Source organism: Saccoglossus kowalevskii, chromosome 10 (assembly GCF_978046115.1).
Source record: "Saccoglossus kowalevskii chromosome 10, keSacKowa6.1, whole genome shotgun sequence".
In the NCBI taxonomy this organism is placed as follows: Eukaryota; Metazoa; Hemichordata; class Enteropneusta; family Harrimaniidae; genus Saccoglossus; species Saccoglossus kowalevskii.
The window spans coordinates 35,816,031-35,838,964 of NC_140650.1; the positions used below are offsets into that span (position 1 = coordinate 35,816,031).

Sequence of the window (22,934 nt, forward strand, 5' to 3'; positions counted from 1 at the left end):
ACTACTCGAAATATCAAAAGATGAAAATTAATTAATTATGCAAATTAAGTAATTAATGTGTACTGACATTACCCTAAAAACTATCAGGTCAGTTCAGTGTCATATGACATCTATGTAAGTTTAATTGAAATTTGATGATTAGTACTTGAGATATCAGTGGAATTCAAAGCCGGAAATTGATTAATCATTATGCAAATTAGGTAATTAATATTCATAGATTTTTACCCAAAACTAATCAAATCTGCGCACTAGTTCAGAGCATCCATGTGCCAAGTTTCATCAAAATCCAATGAATGGTTCTTCAGATATCAGTGGAATAGTCATGGAACAGCTAAAAATCAGCTAATTATCATGCAAATTAGGTAATTAATATTTATGAATTTTTACCAAAACCTAATCAACTCTGCGCATTATCCCAGAGCATCTATGTACCAAGTTTCACCAAAATTTGATTAGTGGTTTTTGAGATAACGGTGGAACAAAAAAGTGACATACATACAAACATACATACATACATACACACATACACACATACACACATACATACATACATACATACATACATACATACATTTGAATCTTTTATTCTCGAGTAATAAAAAATCAGTTAACAATCACTGTTTAAATACAAGAATTGGACATATAGCGGTAAGTATAAATCAAAGGCGAATACAAGTGATACAGTACAGAAAAGTATACAATATAATATGTTTGAATATAAAACGATGAAAATTAATTACACATGATAATGCAACGAAATATAAAGTAATTGTACAGGTAGGTATAAAACAATATCGGATACAGTACAAATTATACATACATACATACATACAGACAGACAGACAGACAGACATACAGGGTAACTGCAAAGACTCCCTTTTGTGCTTCGCACACGGGAGTCAAAAATTAACTTGAGTTTGCGTAATTATCATGAAAGCAATACATTTAATACAAAGTTGAAATATTCAGAGCTGGTACAATATTGTAAACAAATTTGCGTAATTAGAAAAGCAGTGCACTAAGTAAACGACGTTGATATATTCAAAGCCAGTATAGAGTTGCATACAAGTTGCGTAATTACAGTACCGTCGGATATAATAAAAAAATTACTAGATCGACGCGCGGACCGCAAAAGAAAAAGGTTGCTAAGGTAACGCACCAGTTCAGCGCGTGACTTGGGGTCAAACTTCGGTCAACACACACTTGATGCCAGCATCACCGCGCAGCAAGTTTCGCAAAGAAGTACTTGAAGTTCAATTGCGTCCCAAAATTATGTCGCTAATCACTCAGTTGTCGCAGCGTGTGTTGTGTCCTGTCCATGATGCACCCCGTTTCGACTTTGACTTGCTTTTCCTTCTTAGTGCATGTTCTTGTTCACGTAAAATTCGACCTCTCACCAATGTATTAAAACACTTTGAATTTATACTTTGCATGATTATATTTGGTCAACGGGAAACATTATTTTTTCTAGACCATTTCTATCAACGCAGGGTTATTTTTTTTAGACAAGATGGGCCTCGTAATATCTGCCAAAAGATCGCCCGGGCGATCTTTTGGTCCACATTTTTCTAAAAAAAAATCGAATCCTCCATAAGATCAGCCGAATCCGGTAATAGAATAATGGTGGACACACGGTCGATGCAACCCTGTGGACCAGCGACGAAAAAGCCCTGTACTAAGCTTTCCATCACGGAAATTCGTAATCGATGTGCTGACCGATGGATATTTATCAACTAAGTAATAATCTTGCCCAACATCTGTAGTGTCGTGGGAACAATCTTTACCGACCCTAAACCACAGTCACTTGGGGGCTGAAAATCAATAAATACTAATTTTCAATAAAAATCATCCGCTATACGTATATATATACGTTTATTTATATACGTATAGCGGATGATTTTTATTGAAAATTAGTATTTATTGATTTTCAGCCCCCAAGTGACTGTGACCTAAACTGCTTGCTAACTGAAAGGCTGTGATGACGCATGGAGCTAAAAAAAGAAGGAGAGTGAACTCCCCTTGATGCTATTGTTACCATGACTTCTGCCGACTATTTGGTCAACAGATAACACTTGACGGGTTTATGGGGGGGGGGGGGATTACTGGACGTGAATATTTAATTAGTCATGATCGGACGTTCTCGGATGAGTTCGGTCGTTATTACAAAGCAGGGTGAGGGACGAAAAAAAATTTATAACGACTCAAGTAGGAAAAAAACATGGCCAGAATTACACAGTAACTTCTAAATTGGTGATGTGTAATACACAAGTAATTGTGATGGAATCAATGTAGTGGGGAACAAAGTATCGTTAACTTCCAACCCGCCACAATATAACTATCCCCTATCCCTTAATATGAGCTATCAACACAAATCAAAGCAACGCAACGCATGTCAAATTCAATCGGCGATTGCCGGTTTGGCCGTGATATGCCGCTATTGGCACCTACCCTAGCATGACGTAGAAGAGGTCAGCTTACTATTTAACTAAATTTTGGCGTCCGCGGGAAAAGATTTTACGAAAAAAATAGAATTTACCGGAGCTCAAATTTAACGCGTCGTTTATCCAAGGCACGTGTTGTCTATTAGGGCCCACACAGGAAGTAGAATAGATGAACAGAAATGAAAAACGTGATTGTGAATTTGGCCATGGGAGCTCGAACTTCAATTCAAGCTTGTTGGAAAGTACATGGAAAACACTATATATCGGTAGTAATTTTATCGTCTGCGGCCAAGTATTTTATTTTAAAACAAGACACTTCGCGATGAGCGTCTTTTGCAGTCAGTAATATTTACGAACATTTTTGTTCACTATTGGCGATCCGTTCTAGGATTGCCCTTAAAATCAATTTTGTGTTTCTGAGTGTATGGTTTCCGGTGTTTTCACGTATTAATTCTTCTGTGATTGTTTTGGCTTGGCCTATTTCCCCCAAACTTGACAGGCAGGTCACACCATCACCCTAGTTATTAGGTAAAATCTGAAGAAAAAAATTGGCCTATCGTTGCCACAGTAACAGCCAAAAAACTGGATAGCTTCGTGCTAAATGAATCTCCTCCTACAAATTTAGGATAAAACTCTTCAGACATAGATCATTCTACTCAGCTTGAGTTTGGGCACTAAGTTACTATTTGAATTTTTGATATCTGTTTTCATTACCGACAAATTTGACTCTTCTGTGATTTTTTTGGCTGGGCCGTTTGGTTCAAACTTGGCAGGCAAGTCACACCTTCACTCTAGTTAGGTTGTAAAATCTGAAAACAAATTCTCGCTCACCGCTGCCATAGCAACAGCCAAAAACTGATTTTTGAATACTTTCGCCCCAAATTTATTACCTCCTACCAGTCTTTATATTATTATAAATAGCAGTGTATATATGATCATGTTTTTGTTTTTTTTTGGCTACGTTGCGCACTGGTAAGAGATCACCGGCGCCAACATTGTTACACTCTGTCAACGTAAATCCCAACGCAACTTTGAACTATGAATGAACTGTAAATGCTGCCTTCAATCATGGAGCTTTTTGCCTCCATGTTTCAATCTGGAAAATACTATCGCAAAAACGGTTGGAAATAATAAATTTAACAGCAGAATACGTCCTAGCAATAAAATAAAGTGACTTCTAAGGACTGAACGTTTTTTTGCGAACCTTGTGTACGGGGCCCGGTTTTAGTTATAAACCGACGTTAGCTGCACGTTCATGTCCTACCATGGCAACAGCCGAAAACATGATACTTGTTTTTGAGCGGAGCGGATGCCAACCAGCTTACCGGCTTGTTTTATAAACTGGCTTGGTAATTCCCACCACCAATGGTAGACCATGTCACAGCATTTCAAGTACTTTTCCAACAAATCCAAAATCACTTGATAATTTTGTTTACTTTACATTTGTACTATGATTACATTTTAAAAGTACACTCAAAATAAGGGAATTTAGTATATAGCCTTGACAAAAACAGCATAATTTTCTTGTCTTAATATTGCATTTTTTTTCTATCTGTGTAACTTCATGTGGATATCCTGATGAGATTTAAAGTTCAGTTCACAACTAACGGTTTTGCAATATTAGAGGCTGTGAACTTGTCCATGGAGGCTGCAAATTATTAAATATTGTATTCACTGACATTTATTTTGTATTTACATTTGCAATGAGTTCCACAGTATCTTTTTCTTACTGGTGTGGCTACAGTGACTGTGTAGTGTTTTTGTTTTGTCGATTGTTGTCAGTTGTTTATTTTGTGTTCTTGGAATTTTGTACAAAAATCAACAGCGGTTAGATAGGTATGTTATTTCCATTATGCAGTATATTGTAGACAGTACTTATAAGACGAATCCGAGAAGCAGATGAATTACCCCTTCGCCGTAGGCGGCACGCTCACGGCCGCCTTTACCGGGGGGCAACGTGTATCGATAATCGAGTGGGAATCTTTCGTCAGTGTAATATTGTTTTGATCAAAATTTTATACCATAATTTTAACTAGTGTTATAGTTTCAATGTTTTTATGATCATGGGAGGGTCAGAAAAAAACTAAGTTTCTAGGATGCACGAACAACGATAAAAAACTTTTAAAAATGGAAACAAACTACGTGCGAAATCCATTCACCAAAGACACATGATGAGTGCGAATGTAGGCAACCCCCGGGAGGGCCTACTTGCAAAAATACTGACAGGAGTGTGTAGCTGGTTGTTTGAAACGCCTACCCCTTATCAGACAGAAATAAACTCAAATTGCCTACCCCTTTTCAGACAAACTGTGGATATTTGACACCCCTTTCCAGACAGTACGCATAAATGGTAAAAAGCGAATCAGAGGATCGATATCCGTTTCAGGTTTATTTATTACGGGAAATGGGGGTGGGTGGTCAGCTATTTTTATTTACCTAGATGGACTTCCGAGGATATAATTTGACGACCGAAATGAAGTTACAAAAAGAAAAAAATCAGCTTAATTTTCCTGAATGTTGGATCACTCAAGATCTAGAGTCAGTCTTTGGAAAATATGGTCCTCTTTTCAGACAGAAATAATGACAAAAAGATACAGACAGGGTAAAATAACATACCCCTTTTCAGACAGAAGTGGTGAATTTGGGACCCCTTTTACCAAATGCACCGGTATCCAAACGAAAAAAAAAACAGAATCTGCCAAGCTTCTGATGAAATGGAAGCAGATTATACAAAAGAAATACTTCTTTCCAATGAATGATAGTCGGGTAAGTCAAAATAAAACGATTTATAGCAGTAAAACGAATGTTTAGTAATGCAAACTTCGTCGCATCTAGTGATACAAATGAAAAGCTCCCGTCTCACAAAAATGTAAAATGGTACCAATTATTCTCGTTTGTTTGTAAACAAACTTGAAGATGTTATTCGTGATGTTGCATTCAATGTGATCACGACAGAAAGATTTGAAGTAACACTGTGTGGAACCCTTCATGTTCAAGAAGAAATTGATTTCAATATGAAGAATGCAAAAGTGAAAAATAAATTTGTAATTTTCCACGTTTTGAATTTATTTCAATAGTTCCCCAAAAGTGGATCACTTGCAATAATAATGCAACATTTAGATTTTGATTTCTCATTGTAATTTTGCAAGTCAACTGTTTGATAAAATGCACAGGCTCTTTTGTTTACATTCATATCAAAGCTTGATATAAATAATATGCATGTGAACAAATGAGTCTGTGCATTTTCACAAACTGGTAGTTTACTTTGTACATGAAATTGGTAGACAGTATTAAATACACCAGTAAAATACATGTACAATGTAAAGCACCATGTTGAGTTCTCATGCTTTCACCGCGTTAAGATCATAAGTTAAGATCATAAATGTATTATTGTAAAGTTGAGTCTATAATTGTGAAATTGGACATAATCAATGCATTGAAGTTTGTGCTAAATGTTGACTAGAGCAGTCGTGCTAGTACCTTCAGGGCTTGTTAACAAGATGCACAACAGCATCTCAGCGCACATGCATTGATGTTGCCAAATGTTACCCTTCAATTTAAGTGACAGTGCTTTAACATGCCTTCCTTGATCAAAGCAGCCTTTGTGTTTACAAAATTAGTTGACTTGTTACTACAAGTAAACTTCAAATAGTTCTCACAGTTTTTTATAATTTTTTTATTTATTTCTTATTAATGGAAATAACAAGTCATTGAAAATGACACAGTCTCCGTTAAGTTCTCTTTGTTCTCGTCATATTAAAGCGGAGGGGTTGTCGCGAGTGTGTCCTTGAAACTTGAGTTCCAAGTGGCGTATACAACAGATTGTTTATTTACATCAAAACACGTGTTTCGTGTCATAGTAATATGGCCAAAATAAAAACAGCCGTTATTCGGCCATCTTTGATCTGATTATGAAACACACTGATATGTATGATGTGCCAAATACAAATGAAAATGGTACATAAATTGTGGAAATATAGTAGTAAGGCCAAAAAGTCAGATGGCTGTCAATCGGCTATCCTTGACCAGATTTTGAAACAAATTGCCATGGACATGCATCCTAACATGTATAAAGTACATGTATGTGCCAAATTTGAATGAAAACTGACAGAGCACGTCCAAGATACCACATAAAAAAACAAAAACAAGATGCCTGCCAGTCGACCATCTTTGATCCAATTGTGAAATAAATCGTCATGGACATGTATCCTAACATGTATAATTTATGTACCAAGTTTGAATGACAACTGACAAAGCATGTCCAAAATACAACATTTTCAAAAAACAAGATGGCTGCCAGTCGGCCATTTTGAATCGAATCGCTAAACTACTGCATGTGCATATGTCCCACATAAGGTACTAGGCACATGCAAAGAATGAACGGAATCGGTCCACAGGATTCTAAAATATGACGGACAGACTGACGCACGGACACACGGACGGACGGACAGACTCAGGAACTCACGGACGGTCGGGGACATGTATCCTAACATGTATGATCTATGTACTAAATTTGAATGAAAACTGACAAAGCATGTCCAAAATATTACATTTTCAAAAAACAAGATGGCTGCCAGTCGGCCATCTTTGATCCAATTGTGAAATAAATCATCATGGACATGTATCCTAACATGTATAATCTATGTACCAAGTTTGAATGAAAACTGACAAAGCATGTCCAAAATACAACATTTTCAAAAAACAAGATGGCTGCCAGTTGGCCATTTTGAATCAAATCGCTAAACCACTGCATGTGCATATGTCCCACATAAAGTACTAGGCACATGCAAAGAATGAACGGAATCGGTCCAAGGGATTCTGAGATATGACTCCGGACGGACGCACAGACGCACGGACACACGGGTGGACGGAGACCGAATTATAAGTCCCCGTTTTCGGACTTCGTCCGAACGGGGACTAATAACATGTTGAGTTGCATGCTGAGTCAGTGTTTATAATTACTGTACATAATGTCAAGACCTTGCCCTTAATGTATTTTTCAGGGCTCAGATTGAAACTTTTGTATAGCGGTTTTTAGCTAATTTATCACAAGTTATCAACATGGTGTGTTTTTATATTTCAGCGCATGGTAAATCTAGTGAAACATCAGCAATCGCATAGTCATTAGGACCCCAATAAGAAACTTGCACTTTGTTCTTCTTGAGCAAAACATTGCAATTTGCACCTGGGTATAGTAACTACTGGCTGCGGTTGTTGCTGCATTACCTGTGAAGCGTAGGTGAACATGGTTACGAATCCATTTTGAGGGATCGGTCAGGTGTTCAGTTTCGTTGGGACGCTTGCAGCTGCACTACTTGTGATACGTAGCTTTCTCTGAGATGTCCAAAGGGCAGAGTTTTGGTTTTTATTTATTTTTTTCTACATCAGCATTCGTTATTAACATTCAAATGCCTAAATATTTTGAATAGTTATGAAATTGCTTGACGGAGCTGCTATGTTATTTTCATCAGTGTAGTTACAATGATCTTCTTGGCGATCAATGCCCATCATTTTCTACAAAGAATGACTATCCACTAAACCTAGTAAGTCTCTACAACAACAATTACCGTAAATCGTACCATATGAACAACCTACGATTCTGTACACCGACCGTGTTGGTAGGGGACTACCCAGTTACTAACGAGAATAATTCTCCTACGTCTGTTCTCCATTGATCGTTTTGGAAAACAGCTTAACTCTGTACATGCAAAAAACGATTTGGACGCACACAAACGAAACAAAATCATGTTGTACAACAATTTCTACACAAAGTCAGAATTTCCAGCTTTGGCCAGTCTCTAGCCCCGAGTACAGTCCTCTAGGTTGACCTCCTTCCGTTGATCATTCGGCCCCACATGTTAGCCAGTCTCTAACATCATCTTTCCAAATATCCATGGAAATACTCGTTGGAAATACTTATTAAATGTTTGTAGGTGAGTTTGTAGTGGTGACAATAGTACGAGTTCGCATGTAATTTATAAATATTATTATTTTTACGTAATTTGTTATGAGACGCCATGACTGTGAGTGGTATATGCCCCCCAGTAATGGCGGCAGCGTATGAGGGTGTACTTTCGAGAAGCGCTCGTCGGATTACTCTATACTTTGTTATCCAGCATAAATATCAGATTGTTCGAAAGCATGAAATTGTAATGTAAATTTCGTTCATTAATGTTGTAAGCCCGGGTTGTAAGTAGCTCTGTGTACAGGTCTGTGAATGTGGAGGCGCTCCTATTCATCGGAACTTTATCTGCTACCCAATACACAGCCCTGTGAACGACCATAGGCATTTTCAAAAACACTACACATGTCATACAAAATGTCTCATTTCGGGACGAATTCGTACCTCTTTGCACCAAAAGCAGCGTCGATCACCTTAACATACAGTAATGAACACTCGGTTGTTGAATTGATGTACTGTAGGGGAGTTTTGGATGTTAAAACAGACTATTTATTGCCCAAAATGCGTATACATGGTACTTAAGTATATAAACAGAGACGCCATTTTGGTCACGCGAGATTGATCACGTGATAAAACTTTTTACTGTGACGTCAGAGCTGAATGACGAAAACATGTTTTCTATGAGGAAAATCAATATAAAACTTGTTTTACAAATAATTGTTGTGGTTTTTGACTAAAATGTTTAAATTTTCAGTTATTTTCAAGAAAAAATACTTTAATTTTGAAAAGTAATATATTATTTTGTTATCCATCATGCTTGGCAGAAAAGTATACTAAATCTTAATGATGGAGGTTATAGCTGCTACAGATGTGTCTCAAATATATACAGCTCAACACAACATCTGTGATCAAAGATGGGTGGAGACTGCTCAGCATGATGGGTTTTTAAAATTAAAAATAAATTAAATTTTAGTTATAATACATCATTTATTTATGTTAATTTTCAAAACAATTACACAATAAATGAATAATAAATTCATGAAATATTTATTGAACAGTTGTATTCATGTTTCTTTATAGTGTTCGTTGAACGGGATTCGATGAAAGTACATGCAGATTTCTTTTTCGCTGCTGTGACGTCAAGAAAAAGTTGTATCACGTGATCACTGTTAATCAATTAAGTCAAGCGTGATTCAAGATGGCTGCCACAGTTTGTTGACAAATGCGAGTTTGACGACAAAACGTGAATTTTTCCACTTTATAATTGTCAAGACATGCGTAAGGTACAAACCGAGTGTTCATTAAATGTTATTGAAACGATCGGTGCCATTTACTGATGGAGGATAGTTAAGTTTCTGAAAAAAAATGTAATTTTCCATGCCACGTCCGCTGGGGATGTGGGGTTTTAAAAAATCATAGTGACCGTTCACATGGCTGTGTTGGGGTGGCGTAAGAAGCCCAATGTAAATATCACCCCTACACAGCCATGTACGCAGGGCTAGGGTTGTAAGATGGCGCTTTCTCCGGGGCCTTCAGAGTCCCACTGGCATGTTGATTATGTTCCGGCCCGTTTACTTACTTGTTGTCAGTGTCTGAGTGATATATACAAAATACGACCAAGTGAACGTCAGAATATCAAAAAAACAGAAACCTAAAAATCAGTTGTCCATGCCAAGAGAGCCGCAGAACCAAAACAATCTGTCAGCAGTCGCCGTCCACAGCAGCGATATGATTTTACACATCGAAATTGAGAATCGCAGATGTAGACAATATGCATAGAAATGAACACTTAATCCATCTATCCCGGCCAGCAATCGAATCATCAATCTTCATGAGTGTGTAGCTGGCATTTCCATCTATTTGCTTCTATTCCCACTATCCTAAAACGTCCAAGTGAATGTTGCCAAATTCGCGAGTGTTGCGTATTTTCGCACAGTGGCGTAAACATTGCTACAATCAAAGACGCGCTGAACAGAAAATCAATTCTGGGCTAGTACCATTGTCAAATTCTGGGGAGTAGATGACTATTTATATGGGAGACGTTACAATAAGGAACTATTAAAATTGTTCGATTTGCATATCAAAATCCTTTATTGGAACAGAGCATGTTCTATATTCACCAAAAAACAAAGTTGTTATGTTTCTAGATACACAACAGACTCGAAACAATAGAAACCGTCCGATCCGAGCGACCTGCGTTCTTGAAAATCGAGTCTTATCGCCCTTGCGTTTCCGAGCAAAAAAAACGATGAGGCCAAAAACGACCGATTTTTGCCCAATCTTCTATGAATTTTTCATAATTTAGCTAATTCAGTCCAGCGGTTAGATAGGGTATTTATTAGAGACGCTCGGAGAACCAAAATTTGGGACGTGAATCACTCCGGCAACTAAAAATCGGCGAAAATGGCCAAGGGGGTGAGGGACTGTATTTCAAAAACATATTTGATATATAGGGTATATAATCAATTTCTTGTGAGCAATGTTTTCAACATTACGAGAACCACATACATTGTAATAACTTGCTGAAAACCTGTCCGATTTCCATGACTCAAACGCAGACCTGTAGAACTGACGACACTCTTCCGTAATTACCGCTACGCGCATGTTCACCGACCTTTGACGTCAACTGCGCAGAACAAAAATGATCGTCACACCTTAGGAAGGCGGTGACGGCTGAATAATCAGTGTGACGGCAGCCGGCAGAAGTCATCGACATGAAAGGCGCGTAAACACAAAAGAATAATCAGCTTAAAACAAAAGACTCAAGTAGGATTAAAACTAGTCCAGTCTCCTTCTTTTTTTAGCTCCATGGATGACGGAGATCATCTGCGATTGCGGCTACACCAAGTACTGATAACATAAAAACTCAAACAAAATGTATATTTTTAATGTCTTCATGCAATATATTCTGAGTTATCCACTTTATTCTGGCCCGCGAATTAATAGGATACAATTTTAAACATGTTTTTGAACGCCGCGAATTAAAAGGATACATTTAAAAATTAGCGTTCGAAAATAAAATGGGTGCGCGAATTAATAGAGACCGCGAATTAATCGAGTTTTTACGGTATGTACCTAGTTTCATTAAAATGTTGAGTGGTACTCAATTTATCTGTGGAGCACATATAAATAGGTTAATTTATGCAAATTAGGTAATTAGTAGACACAAATTTTAACCCTAAACTGAACATGTAAATGACTTGTCCCAGAGCATCTATGTACCATGTTTCATTAAAGTCTGTTGAATGGTACTTGAGTAAATGCTTAAAATTGGCTAATTAGGTCATTAATATGTATGGATTTCAATCAAAAACTAATCAGGTCAGTGCATTATCCCAGAGCGTTGATGTATGAAGTTTCATTGAAATATGTTGAATAGTTAAGTAAAAAGTGTAAAGGCTTAAAATTAACATGCACATATTTCAACCAAAAACTAACCAGCTCTGAGCTATGCAATAATAATATAAATTATGAAAAAGGGTGAGGGTCGTCACTTGGTAGGTTTGTCATCACTTGGTAGGTGTAAAATTAAATGGACGTTGTCACAATATTAAGAAGACACACACATAGACACACTTCACACACAGGAGCAAAAAATTAAGTTAAGCCCAAATCCACAATGAAATGTACTGTGAACAGACATATCACACACACACACACACACACACACACACACACACACACACACACACACACACACACACACACACACACACACCTAGTATATTTTATCTCTATCTGATAGAACACCAGCTTCCCCAGGAATACAAGTCTTCTCTGATGAACAAACAAAAAACATTCTTGATGTTGGTCAAATACACCAATGACAAATGTGTATTGTAGTATTTCATACCTGTTTACTACAGCATGTATTCCTGGTCTTTCTTCTACGAGTACAGATCCAGAAGCATTGGAAGTAACATCCATGACTATTGAGCCAGAAGCTATGGAAGATGCTGCATTAGACGAAGTCTGTGATCGTGGGGACAATTTTGTTGCCTTCTCCACAGCTGCAACTTCCTCAGCAAAATTATCATGGTTGACAACTTCAACAACTGTTTGTTCCTCTTCTTTGTGCTCACCCTTGTCTTCAAAATCATTATTCAAAATTTGATTCTCCACTGCAAGCTTCTCCAGGATCTGATTTTCCATCTTTTCCACATCAAACAACTGATCCGGTATTTCTACTGGGAAGTCATCAGCAAGAACTGGATCATCAAAAGCTTCTAATTCAAGTGGTGGTAAATCTGAGTCATCAAACATTGGGCTATCCGTTCTCTCACTCACATCATCCTCTGTTGTGTCTATATCACTTTCAAAATATTCTTCAGTTGCAAGGAGTTCAGATGATGCATGATATGTTCGTGGAGCTAAATTACGAAGTACCAGGTTATTGATGATATGTTCATGAGGCTTTAGTAACAGTACTTCAAACAATTTCAAGGACAATATACTAATCTGTAAGAATCAATAAGACATGTAAAGATACGGGATAGTATACTCAGGGTTCTCCCCAGCCTGATTTGAGTGTTGGTCACTAATTAATATTCATGAGCTAATTAATATTTATTTTGCCATCCTAAAAGTTACGATTTTACTACTTTAAATAATTTAACTTTTATTTTAAATATTTCAATGCAAAATTAATTTGCTTTGATAAAAGTGAAAAAAATATATACCGGTACACTTTATTTTCGCAATCACATCTTAAATACATATATTGAAACATTGACCTCTGATCTGGCAGCCATTTTTTCAAAGCATGTCGTTTGTTACGGCCAAAGTGGAAACAAGAATTTAATGTTTTCTTTTCTAATGGAATACTGATAAATCACATTAATAGTGAGAAATAAGTATTCCTTGTATCGCTGACTAAATATAGCTTATGAATTTAATTTTAGGAACAGGTCACGAAGCCAAAAACATCAACGAAGCTTACTACACTCAAGTGCAGATTAAACTAACGACAGCCTGATGCATCCCAGCAGGTGAGGTGAGCAAGTTATTGTGCACCTCAACAAATCCTACACAGAATTAAACTGCAATGCAGAATGTCAATCGGAGAAGGTTCAAACAAAGACACATTAGGCTAATGTCACACATGTTGATTTTGAACAGCAGTGTCTTGTTTCAATAACATTTTGTTCTGTGTTAATTTTTGCATTATGTTATTGTGTGCTAAAACCAACAAGGAGAATAGAATGATGGTCCAGTGGTCAGTGTTTTCATCATAAACAGCAACTTTTTGTCCCGGTCGGATTCTGAGTTCTGGATGGGGCCGTCCAGCACCGTCCACTATGGGGAGAACCCTGTACACTAATCTGAAAAAATCAATAATGGGCTTTGGGTCTATAGTGGGGTGTAGATTGGGTTTTACTAAAGCATTGAGCCTTTGGTAGTGGGGTGTAGATTGGGTTTTTGTAAAGCACTTGCTCTATGGTAGTGGGGTATAGATGGGTTTTACTAAAGCACTGAGTCCATGGTAGTGGGTATAGATGGGTTTTACTAAAGCACTGGGTCTATAGTAGTGGGGTGTAGATTGGGTTTTTGTAAAGCACTTGCTCTATGGTAGTGGGGTATAGATGGGTTTTACTAAAGCACTGAGTCTATGGTAGTGGGGTATAGATGGGTTTTACTAAAGCACTTGCTCTATGGTAGTGAGGTATAGATGGGTTTTACTAAAGCACTGAGTCTATGGTAGTGGGATGTAGATGGGTTTTACTAAAGCACTGGGTCTTTCGTAGTGGGGTGTAGATGGGTTTTACTAAAGCACTGGGTCTTTCGTAGTGGGGTGTAGAGGGGTTTTACTAAAGCACTGAGTCTATGGTAGTGGGGTATAGATGGGTTTTACTAAAGCACTGAGTCTATGGTAGTGGGGTGTAGATGGGTTTGTGTAAAGCACTGGGTCTATGGTAGAGGGGTATAGATGTTTTTTTTTAAATCTATGGAAGGCTATAGGGATGATCTGAGAGTTCAATTTCAATATACAATGCAATTTCACTGTTGTTTTGAAGTCATGCCAAAGAAGCATTTTTTAGTTCTATTTTCTCTATTTTAAGTACAGTTGTGTTAACCTTGGTTTTAATTGAGTTGATTAAATGAATTGATAACAAGTAAAAGTCTGATTCTTCTAACATACCTCATCTGACAAATGATCACATCTTTCAATGAATCTATGTCTGAGTTTATGACTTGCTTCTCCAGGTGTTTCTTTGGCAGTGGCATCACCAAGTAGAAAATACACTGTCACTGATAACAATGACTCAGAGGTTGTCATCTTGACAAGTTTGATTAAGAGAGCGGTACATGTTAAAATACCAACTTCAGAACTGTGAAAAAAACAGAACACAGTTAAGGCTACAATTGAAGACAGATTTCATCACTTTTACAATATGGTTTTACTAGTATTTTATACTTTTATTATTGACAAAATCAGATAAAAATATGTTACCAAAATAATCATTAACATGGGGCTTCCTATGGAAATTGTTTGAAAATGTTTGCATTTTTCAATTCATGGACAAAGATAGGTTTTTTTTTTGAGAGTAAGAATCTGTTTTCAATTAGTGAAATGAATGAAAAAAATCCCAGATTAAATAAATAAAAATTAAACATTGCCTACAGTGTTCTCCCAAACTATTATTAATATGTAATTTACATATTAACCATTATATGTTTATAAAACTGGAGAGAAAAATGGGTATTATGGTTTGTCAGCCATTTCACAAATAAGAATAATTTACCGTTCACTCATTACAAATGAGATAAAGCTGAGATTTGATGTATTATTTACAGAAATTTATAAATGGTAACTTCTTCAAAAAAAAGTTCAAACTAAACAATTGAATGAATGAAAAAACAAGCCATGCATGGCACAGTCCCCGTTAGTTATCAAACTTAAGATATATAGTTTTTTTATAGTAATATAGCTGGAATATAACCATGTCAGAAATATGATTTTTTAACATTAAAATGATTGACATTTGTATCTGATCGTCAAAGAAGTACTTGTCCATATTGAGAGATATTGCTCTGGAACAGCATTCAAAATCAACCATTTTGAATACATGTATATATATAACATGATGTATAACGAATATATAAAATTTGAACATAATCAGTCAAAGCATTTAAGAGACATGGCTCTAGAGGCCCAATCATTAAAACAAAATGGTCGCCAGTCAGCCATTTTGAATCCAATCTGAAAAATAAAATGATGTGCATCAGGAATCCATAATGTCTAATGTATGTACCAAGTTTGAACGAAATCCATCCATAAATGCCAGAAATGCTTGATATTTGATGATTTTTTAGCACAAAAATGACCACCATTCGGCCATTTTGAATAGGATCGTCGAACCAATATATCTGTTAATCTATGACTTGATGTATAATGAATATTTAAAATTTGAACATAATCAGTCAAAACAAGTCGGAGATATAGGTCTAGAAACCCATTCATTAAAACAAATTGGCCGCCAGACAGCCATTTTGAATCTGATCTGAAAAAATAAATGATGTGCATCAGGAACATGTACCGGTAATGTCTAATATATGTACCAAGTTTGAACGAAATCCATCCATAAATACCAGAAATGCTTGATATTTGATGATTTTTTGGCACAAAAATGGCCACCATTTGGCCATTTTGAATAGGATCGTCAAACCAATATATCTGTCTATGACATGATGTATAATGAATATTTAAAATTTGAACATAATCAGTGATAGCAAGTCAAAGATATGGCACGAGAACCACATTCATTAAAACAAAATGACCGCCAGTTGGCCATTTTGAATATTATCTGAAAAACAAAATTATTTGCATCAAGATCCCATAATGTCTAATGTATATACCAAGTTTGAACAAAATCCATCTGTAAACAGCCGAGAAATGCTTGATTTTGATGATTTTTAGCACGAAAATGGCCGCCATTCGGCCATCTTGAATCAGATTGTGAAACAAATTGACGTGCATATGTATAATATCATGTATGATGTATGTGTGAAGTTTGATTGTGATTGGTCCAGGCATTTCTAAGATACAGGTCCGGACGCACACACGCACGCACACACACACACGGAGGTCAAAACATAAGTCCCTGTTTTTTGGACTGCGTCCGAACAGGGACTAAACATGTGGTTGCAAATGCAGAGACAACCACAAGATATAATTCTATTTGATTATAAAGTGCATATACAATGTATTCACATATATATTCACAAAATAGTGTCCATAATTGTCCATACACTTCTTTAATTTTCATTTGCAGTTCTGTAAACACTTACGCTTGTAAAAGTAATGGCTCCAGAACAGGTACATAAAATCTTTCTTTTATTTCTTTAGCCAAGAGTTTGCCAATTAATGGGTGAGCATTTTTTATTAGTTCATCACAATAATCAAACCAGGATAGCAGTGATATTAATGCTCGTTTCCCTGGAAATGCACAGTCATCTTCATCTTCACTATAGAGATCAAGTCTGAATGGAGAAAATAAGGCAAATTTGTTTTTATCAATAAAATGCAGAAACAGGTTTAGTACTTGGGAGATTTGATGGTTCATGCACAAGTCAAAAGGGAATTATATCATCAAATGTCAGAATGAACACAGCTACCGGTACATACAAGAACTGTCACTTAGTATGGTATCTCTAAACATAAAGCAATCTTATGTTTTCTCCACAAATATTCATCCTGTATGTACCAACTAATCTAATAGCTGTGCACTACTGAATGTAATTATATTTTGACTGTAAGTTTTGTGTTTGATGATATTCTACTTGTCTGATTAAGTTTGAATCAAAGGGAATAGTTTATACAAAGCAAAGTAGAGGAAATGAAAACAATATACTGTGAAAGAAAAAATAGACAGTGAGTTTTAACAGATTTACTTTGATTTCACTAGTTTATAATGAAATTTGAATTTTCACTGGGTCTTAATCTAGTGAGAGATTGGTTCAGTGTCACAAACACTACCGTAAAATTCCTTTTTGAGGCCGCGGCTTTAATTAAAATTCATTTTTTCAATGGACGAATTCAGATTCGTGAAGTCTTGGTGCGGCGTTAATTAGAGCATTCACTTCGGTAACAGTTGGAATTTTTTTCAGAAAACAAAGGCCAGAAGGGATAATGATATGCTAATGAGATGCACGACACTCAATTGCAACTTTGTTGCGATTCTAAGGCACTTTCGAATTTTTACACGCAGACAAACTTGTACACAAACGAAATTTCACACTGTATAACATACTGCACAATAAATAATATCTACAAATAGATTTGTATGCATTTGCAGATTACGGTACTGTATACTACAATCTCTTGAATAGACTAATTCGTTAGCACCGGTCACTCTTTTAGTAACCGTGCAGACAGCCGTCTGACTCAGTCGATTGCGGCATGTTCGACTTCCGGCAGAGTGACTGTACATTCCATGTTTAATCTAGACATCGGGGAAATTAAAATAAAAAAAGTCAATCAAAAAAAAAAATGATAACGAAAAAATACTCAGTATATTATTTAATGTAATATATATTTATTTTCTTATTTTTGATAACGAAAAGTATATTCTAATAGAAGTCAAAACAAAAACGAATGCATTCTTAGTAGCAAATGATCACGGTAACGGTCATGCTGCGTTTCACACAAGTGAATAACTTACTTGTTTTCGAAGTGTTAAAATTGCTGATTATTAATCTGTAGTGATTATAATAATGTACAAAAATAAATTCGTTGAATTGTTGTGAAAATTCAACTTAGTTTCACCGCAAGCGAATGATTTTGGTCACATATAAATGCTCGACCGATATGATATCCGCCATGTTAGTTCAAACATCTTTAGTGACTTGAAACTGTTATGTTGACCTGATAGGCCAAGTCGCTAATTAACCAATCGAAATGCTGGATGGTGCCAACGTGATTAAATTACCATAGCTCATTTAAATATGTTAATGTAGTTCAGCAACCTCATGGTAAACGAAACACGGAAGAGATTTACCGTTGTTGTACTGCGATCGTTTGGCTTTGATTTTGATGGGAAAACGGCATGATTTTTTTTTAAATCAAGAAATTAGTTGTTTTCGAAAGATAAGCTGAGCATTGAAGAAGAATTTAACACTTTTGAAAATAATAACAGCTCACTGTGGAAACGCAGTTTACCCAGTCACGTTACCCACAATAAACCTGTACTCTGGAATAAGCGTAAATGACTACGGAAAACCTTAATTAGACTCTAATTTAAGCGACAGGAATCATTGAAATGTTCGAAAAATTATGCCTTAATTTAAAATTAAATGGTATATTTTTTTCTGAAATATGTGGTGGCTGTTTGGTTTGTGAAAGTTTGGGGTGCGGCTTATATTGCAGACTTTTCCCTGGGATCAAAACATGTCAATTTCAACATGAAACAATGTCTCAAGTTAGGGGTGCGGCTTCTATTAAAGATGCGGCCTCAAAAAGGAATTTTACGGTACTCACCCCCATGTGACGTCAACAGTATCCACATCCACAGGGTCCATAACAATTGGCAGTTGGTTATACAAAGTACAAAGTCGTTCTGATAACTGTTCACATAACTGGGTATGTTCTATGATACATTTGGCAGCATTTGGTTCTTGTAGACTAGTCACAAGCATCAACCCTTCACAGGCTTTTACAGAAACTCTTGTATCCTTCAACAAATCAATAGTCATCAATTTTATTTGAAAGTCTTCACTATAACAAACCTTAATTGCGCCCTCTCGTGGCAGGAAAATATATTATTATAATGTTTTATTAGATTTTATGGTTCAGTTGATCAAAATTTTAGAGAAATAACATTTTTTTTTGGAATTTCATATTTATAAAAATCAATAATAAAATATGTAAACTTTGTTTACAGTGCTTCAATAAATTGAACTAGTAGAGTGCCCTCTAGTGGCAAAAAAATAGACCACAACAGTTTCGATATCCTCGGGGGCGGAGCTACGTCACGGACGTTCTACGTTGCTAAGACGCGCACCACTGTACCACGTATATCTATGGGCTTTGTGCGCGCTGCTATGGAATGCCGGTGGAGCCGGTGAAAACTCGAGAAAACAACACAAACTCAACTTTGAAGTAATCCTGAAACAACCAAATTCATATATGTTACACACGTAGGGCTAATCTTGTTACACTGTTCAGGGGACTCTCAACAACCATCGCAAAGTACCGTTTTCTGCGAGTTTTTGGTCTTTGTTTTCACCGCGAGGGTTGCCAGGCGGTAGAAAATGCCCGGATGTCCGCCCCCGAGGATACAAGACAAAACTGGTAACAATTTAATCAAAAAATAACTTACCGGACTTTGTAAAATATTCAAGAGTGAGTGGATCAAATTAAATTCAGGCTGTCCCATTTCAGCCGCTATTTTCTTGTAACTACTAGCTGGGGCATTCTTTTTGCTTTGTACATTATTCTGATAAAATTCACTGCTTGATTTGGGAGCCTAGGATACGAGAAAAAAAATAAGTTATATGGTCGTGTATTATTTACAATAAGTAACTGTCATTGTTACAGATTTGGTATATTTGTACATTGGACATATTTAGACCTTGATAGTGGCTATTTTGTTTTAATGAATGCAGTTCCAGAGCCATATATTTGACATGCCTTGACCAATCATGTTCAAACTTTGTATACACATCATGTCGTACATATGGACAAGTATTTGTTTGATGATCAGATTCAAGATGGCTGTCATCTTAATGTTAAAATTGAATCAAAATGTAGCATTGACGTCATTAGGATGTGAATTACATAGACAGCTATTGTAACTTAATTGGTACATACATTGAACATAATGGTTCCACATAGGATATGTATCTCTATCTGACATGGACAGCTATTGTAACTTAATTGGTACATACATTGAACATAATGGTTCCACATAGGATATGTATCTCTATCTGACATGGACAGCTATTGTAACTTAATTGGTACATACATTGAACATAATGGTTCCACATAGGATATGTATCTCTATCTTACATGGACAGCTATTGTAACTTAATTGGTACATACATTGAACATAATGGTTCCACATAGGATATGTATCTCTATCTGACATGGACAGCTATTGTAACTTAATTGGTACATACATTGAACATAATGGTTCCACATAGGATATGTATCTCTATCTTACATGGACAGCTATTGTAACTTAATTAGTACATACATTGAACATAATGGTACCACATAGGATATGTATCTCTATCTTACATGGACAGCTATTGTAACTTAATTGGTACATACATTGAACATAATGGTTCCACATAGGATATGTATCTCTATCTTACATGGACAGCTATTGTAACTTAATTGGTACATACATTGGACATAATGGTACCACATAGGATATGTATCTCTATCTTACATGGACAGCTATTGTAACTTAATTGGTACATACATTGAACATAATGGTTCCACATAGGATATGTATCTCTATCTTACATGGACAGCTATTGTAACTTAATTGGTACATACATTGAACATAATGGTTCCACATAGGATATGTATCTCTATCTTACATGGACAGCTATTGTAACTTAATTAGTACATACATTGAACATAATGGTACCACACCACATAGGATATGTATCTCTATCTTACATGGACAGCTATTGTAACTTAATTGGTACATACATTGAACATAATGGTTCCACATAGGATATGTATCTCTATCTTACATGGACAGCTATTGTAACTTAATTGGTACATACATTGGACATAATGGTACCACATAGGATATGTATCTCTATCTTACATGGACAGCTATTGTAACTTAATTGGTACATACATTGAACATAATGGTTCCACATAGGATATGTATCTCTATCTTACATGGACAGCTATTGTAACTTAATTGGTACATACATTGAACATAATGGTTCCACATAGGATATGTATCTCTATCTTACATGGACAGCTATTGTAACTTAATTGGTACATACATTGAACATAATGGTTCCACACCACATAGGATATGTATCTCTATCTTACATGAACAGCTATTGTTACGTAATTGGTACATACATTGAACATAATGGTTCCACATAGGATATGTATCTCTATCTGACATGGACAGCTATTGTAACTTAATTGGTACATACATTGAACATAATGGTTCCACATAGGATATGTATCTCTATCTTACATGGACAGCTATTGTAACTTAATTAGTACATACATTGAACATAATGGTACCACATAGGATATGTATCTCTATCTTACATGGACAGCTATTGTAACTTAATTGGTACATACATTGAACATAATGGTTCCACATTGGATATGTATCTCTATCTTACATGGACAGCTATTGTAACTTAATTGGTACATACATTGGACATAATGGTACCACATAGGATATGTATCTCTATCTTACATGGACAGCTATTGTAACTTAATTGGTACATACATTGAACATAATGGTTCCACATAGGATATGTATCTCTATCTTACATGGACAGCTATTGTAACTTAATTGGTACATACATTGAACATAATGGTTCCACATAGGATATGTATCTCTATCTTACATGGACAGCTATTGTAACTTAATTGGTACATACATTGAACATAATGGTTCCACACCACATAGGATATGTATCTCTATCTTACATGGACAGCTATTGTTACGTAATTGGTACATACATTGAACATAATGGTTCCACATAAGATATGTATCTCTATCTTACATGGACAGCTATTGTAACTTAATTGGTACATACATTGAACATAATGGTTCCACACCACATAGGATATGTATCTCTATCTTACATGGACAGCTATTGTTACGTAATTGGTACATACATTGAACATAATGGTTCCACATAGGATATGTATCTCTATCTTACATGGACAGCTATTGTTCAATAATTGGTACATACATTGAACATAATGGTTCCACATAGGATATGTATCTCTATCTTACATGGACAGCTATAGTAACTTAATTGGTACATACATTGAACATAAAGGTTCCACATAGGATATGTATCTCTATCTTACATGAACAGCTATTGTTACGTAATTGGTACATACATTAAACATAATGGTTCCACATAGGATATGTATCTCTATCTTACATGGACAGCTATTGTTACGTAATTGGTACATACATTAAACATAATGGTTCCACATAGGATATGTATCTCTATCTTACATGGACAGCTATTGTAACTTAATTAGTACATACATTGAACATAATGGTACCACATAGGATATGTATCTCTATCTTACATGGACAGCTATTGTAACTTAATTGGTACATACATTGAACATAATGGTTCCACATAGGATATGTATCTCTATCTTACATGGACAGCTATTGTTACGTAATTGGTACATACATTGGACATAATGGTACCACATAGGATATGTATCTCTATCTTACATGGACAGCTATAGTAACTTAATTGGTACATACATTGAACATAAAGGTTCCACATAGGATATGTATCTCTATCTTACATGAACAGCTATTGTTACGTAATTGGTACATACATTAAACATAATGGTTCCACATAGGATATGTATCTCTATCTTACATGGACAGCTATTGTTACGTAAT

The 22,934-nt window shown here is 35.9% G+C and overlaps 1 protein-coding gene across 2 annotated transcripts in view; it reads right to left on the reverse strand.

Moving 5' to 3' along the window:
• The window catches only part of LOC102807339 (FHF complex subunit HOOK interacting protein 2A-like), a 58,277-nt gene that overhangs the window by 18,761 nt on the left and 16,582 nt on the right, over positions 1-22,934 (reverse strand). For both annotated transcript variants that reach the window (XM_085504564.1, XM_085504565.1), the window contains exons 6-10: positions 19,662-19,808; positions 18,821-19,014; positions 16,633-16,824; positions 14,483-14,672; positions 12,197-12,801 (exon numbers count right to left, since the gene is read on the reverse strand). In XM_085504564.1, the coding sequence (XP_085360690.1) occupies positions 12,197-12,801; positions 14,483-14,672; positions 16,633-16,824; positions 18,821-19,014; positions 19,662-19,808 (1,328 nt within the window). The remainder of the gene's footprint in view (positions 1-12,196; positions 12,802-14,482; positions 14,673-16,632; positions 16,825-18,820; positions 19,015-19,661; positions 19,809-22,934) is intronic.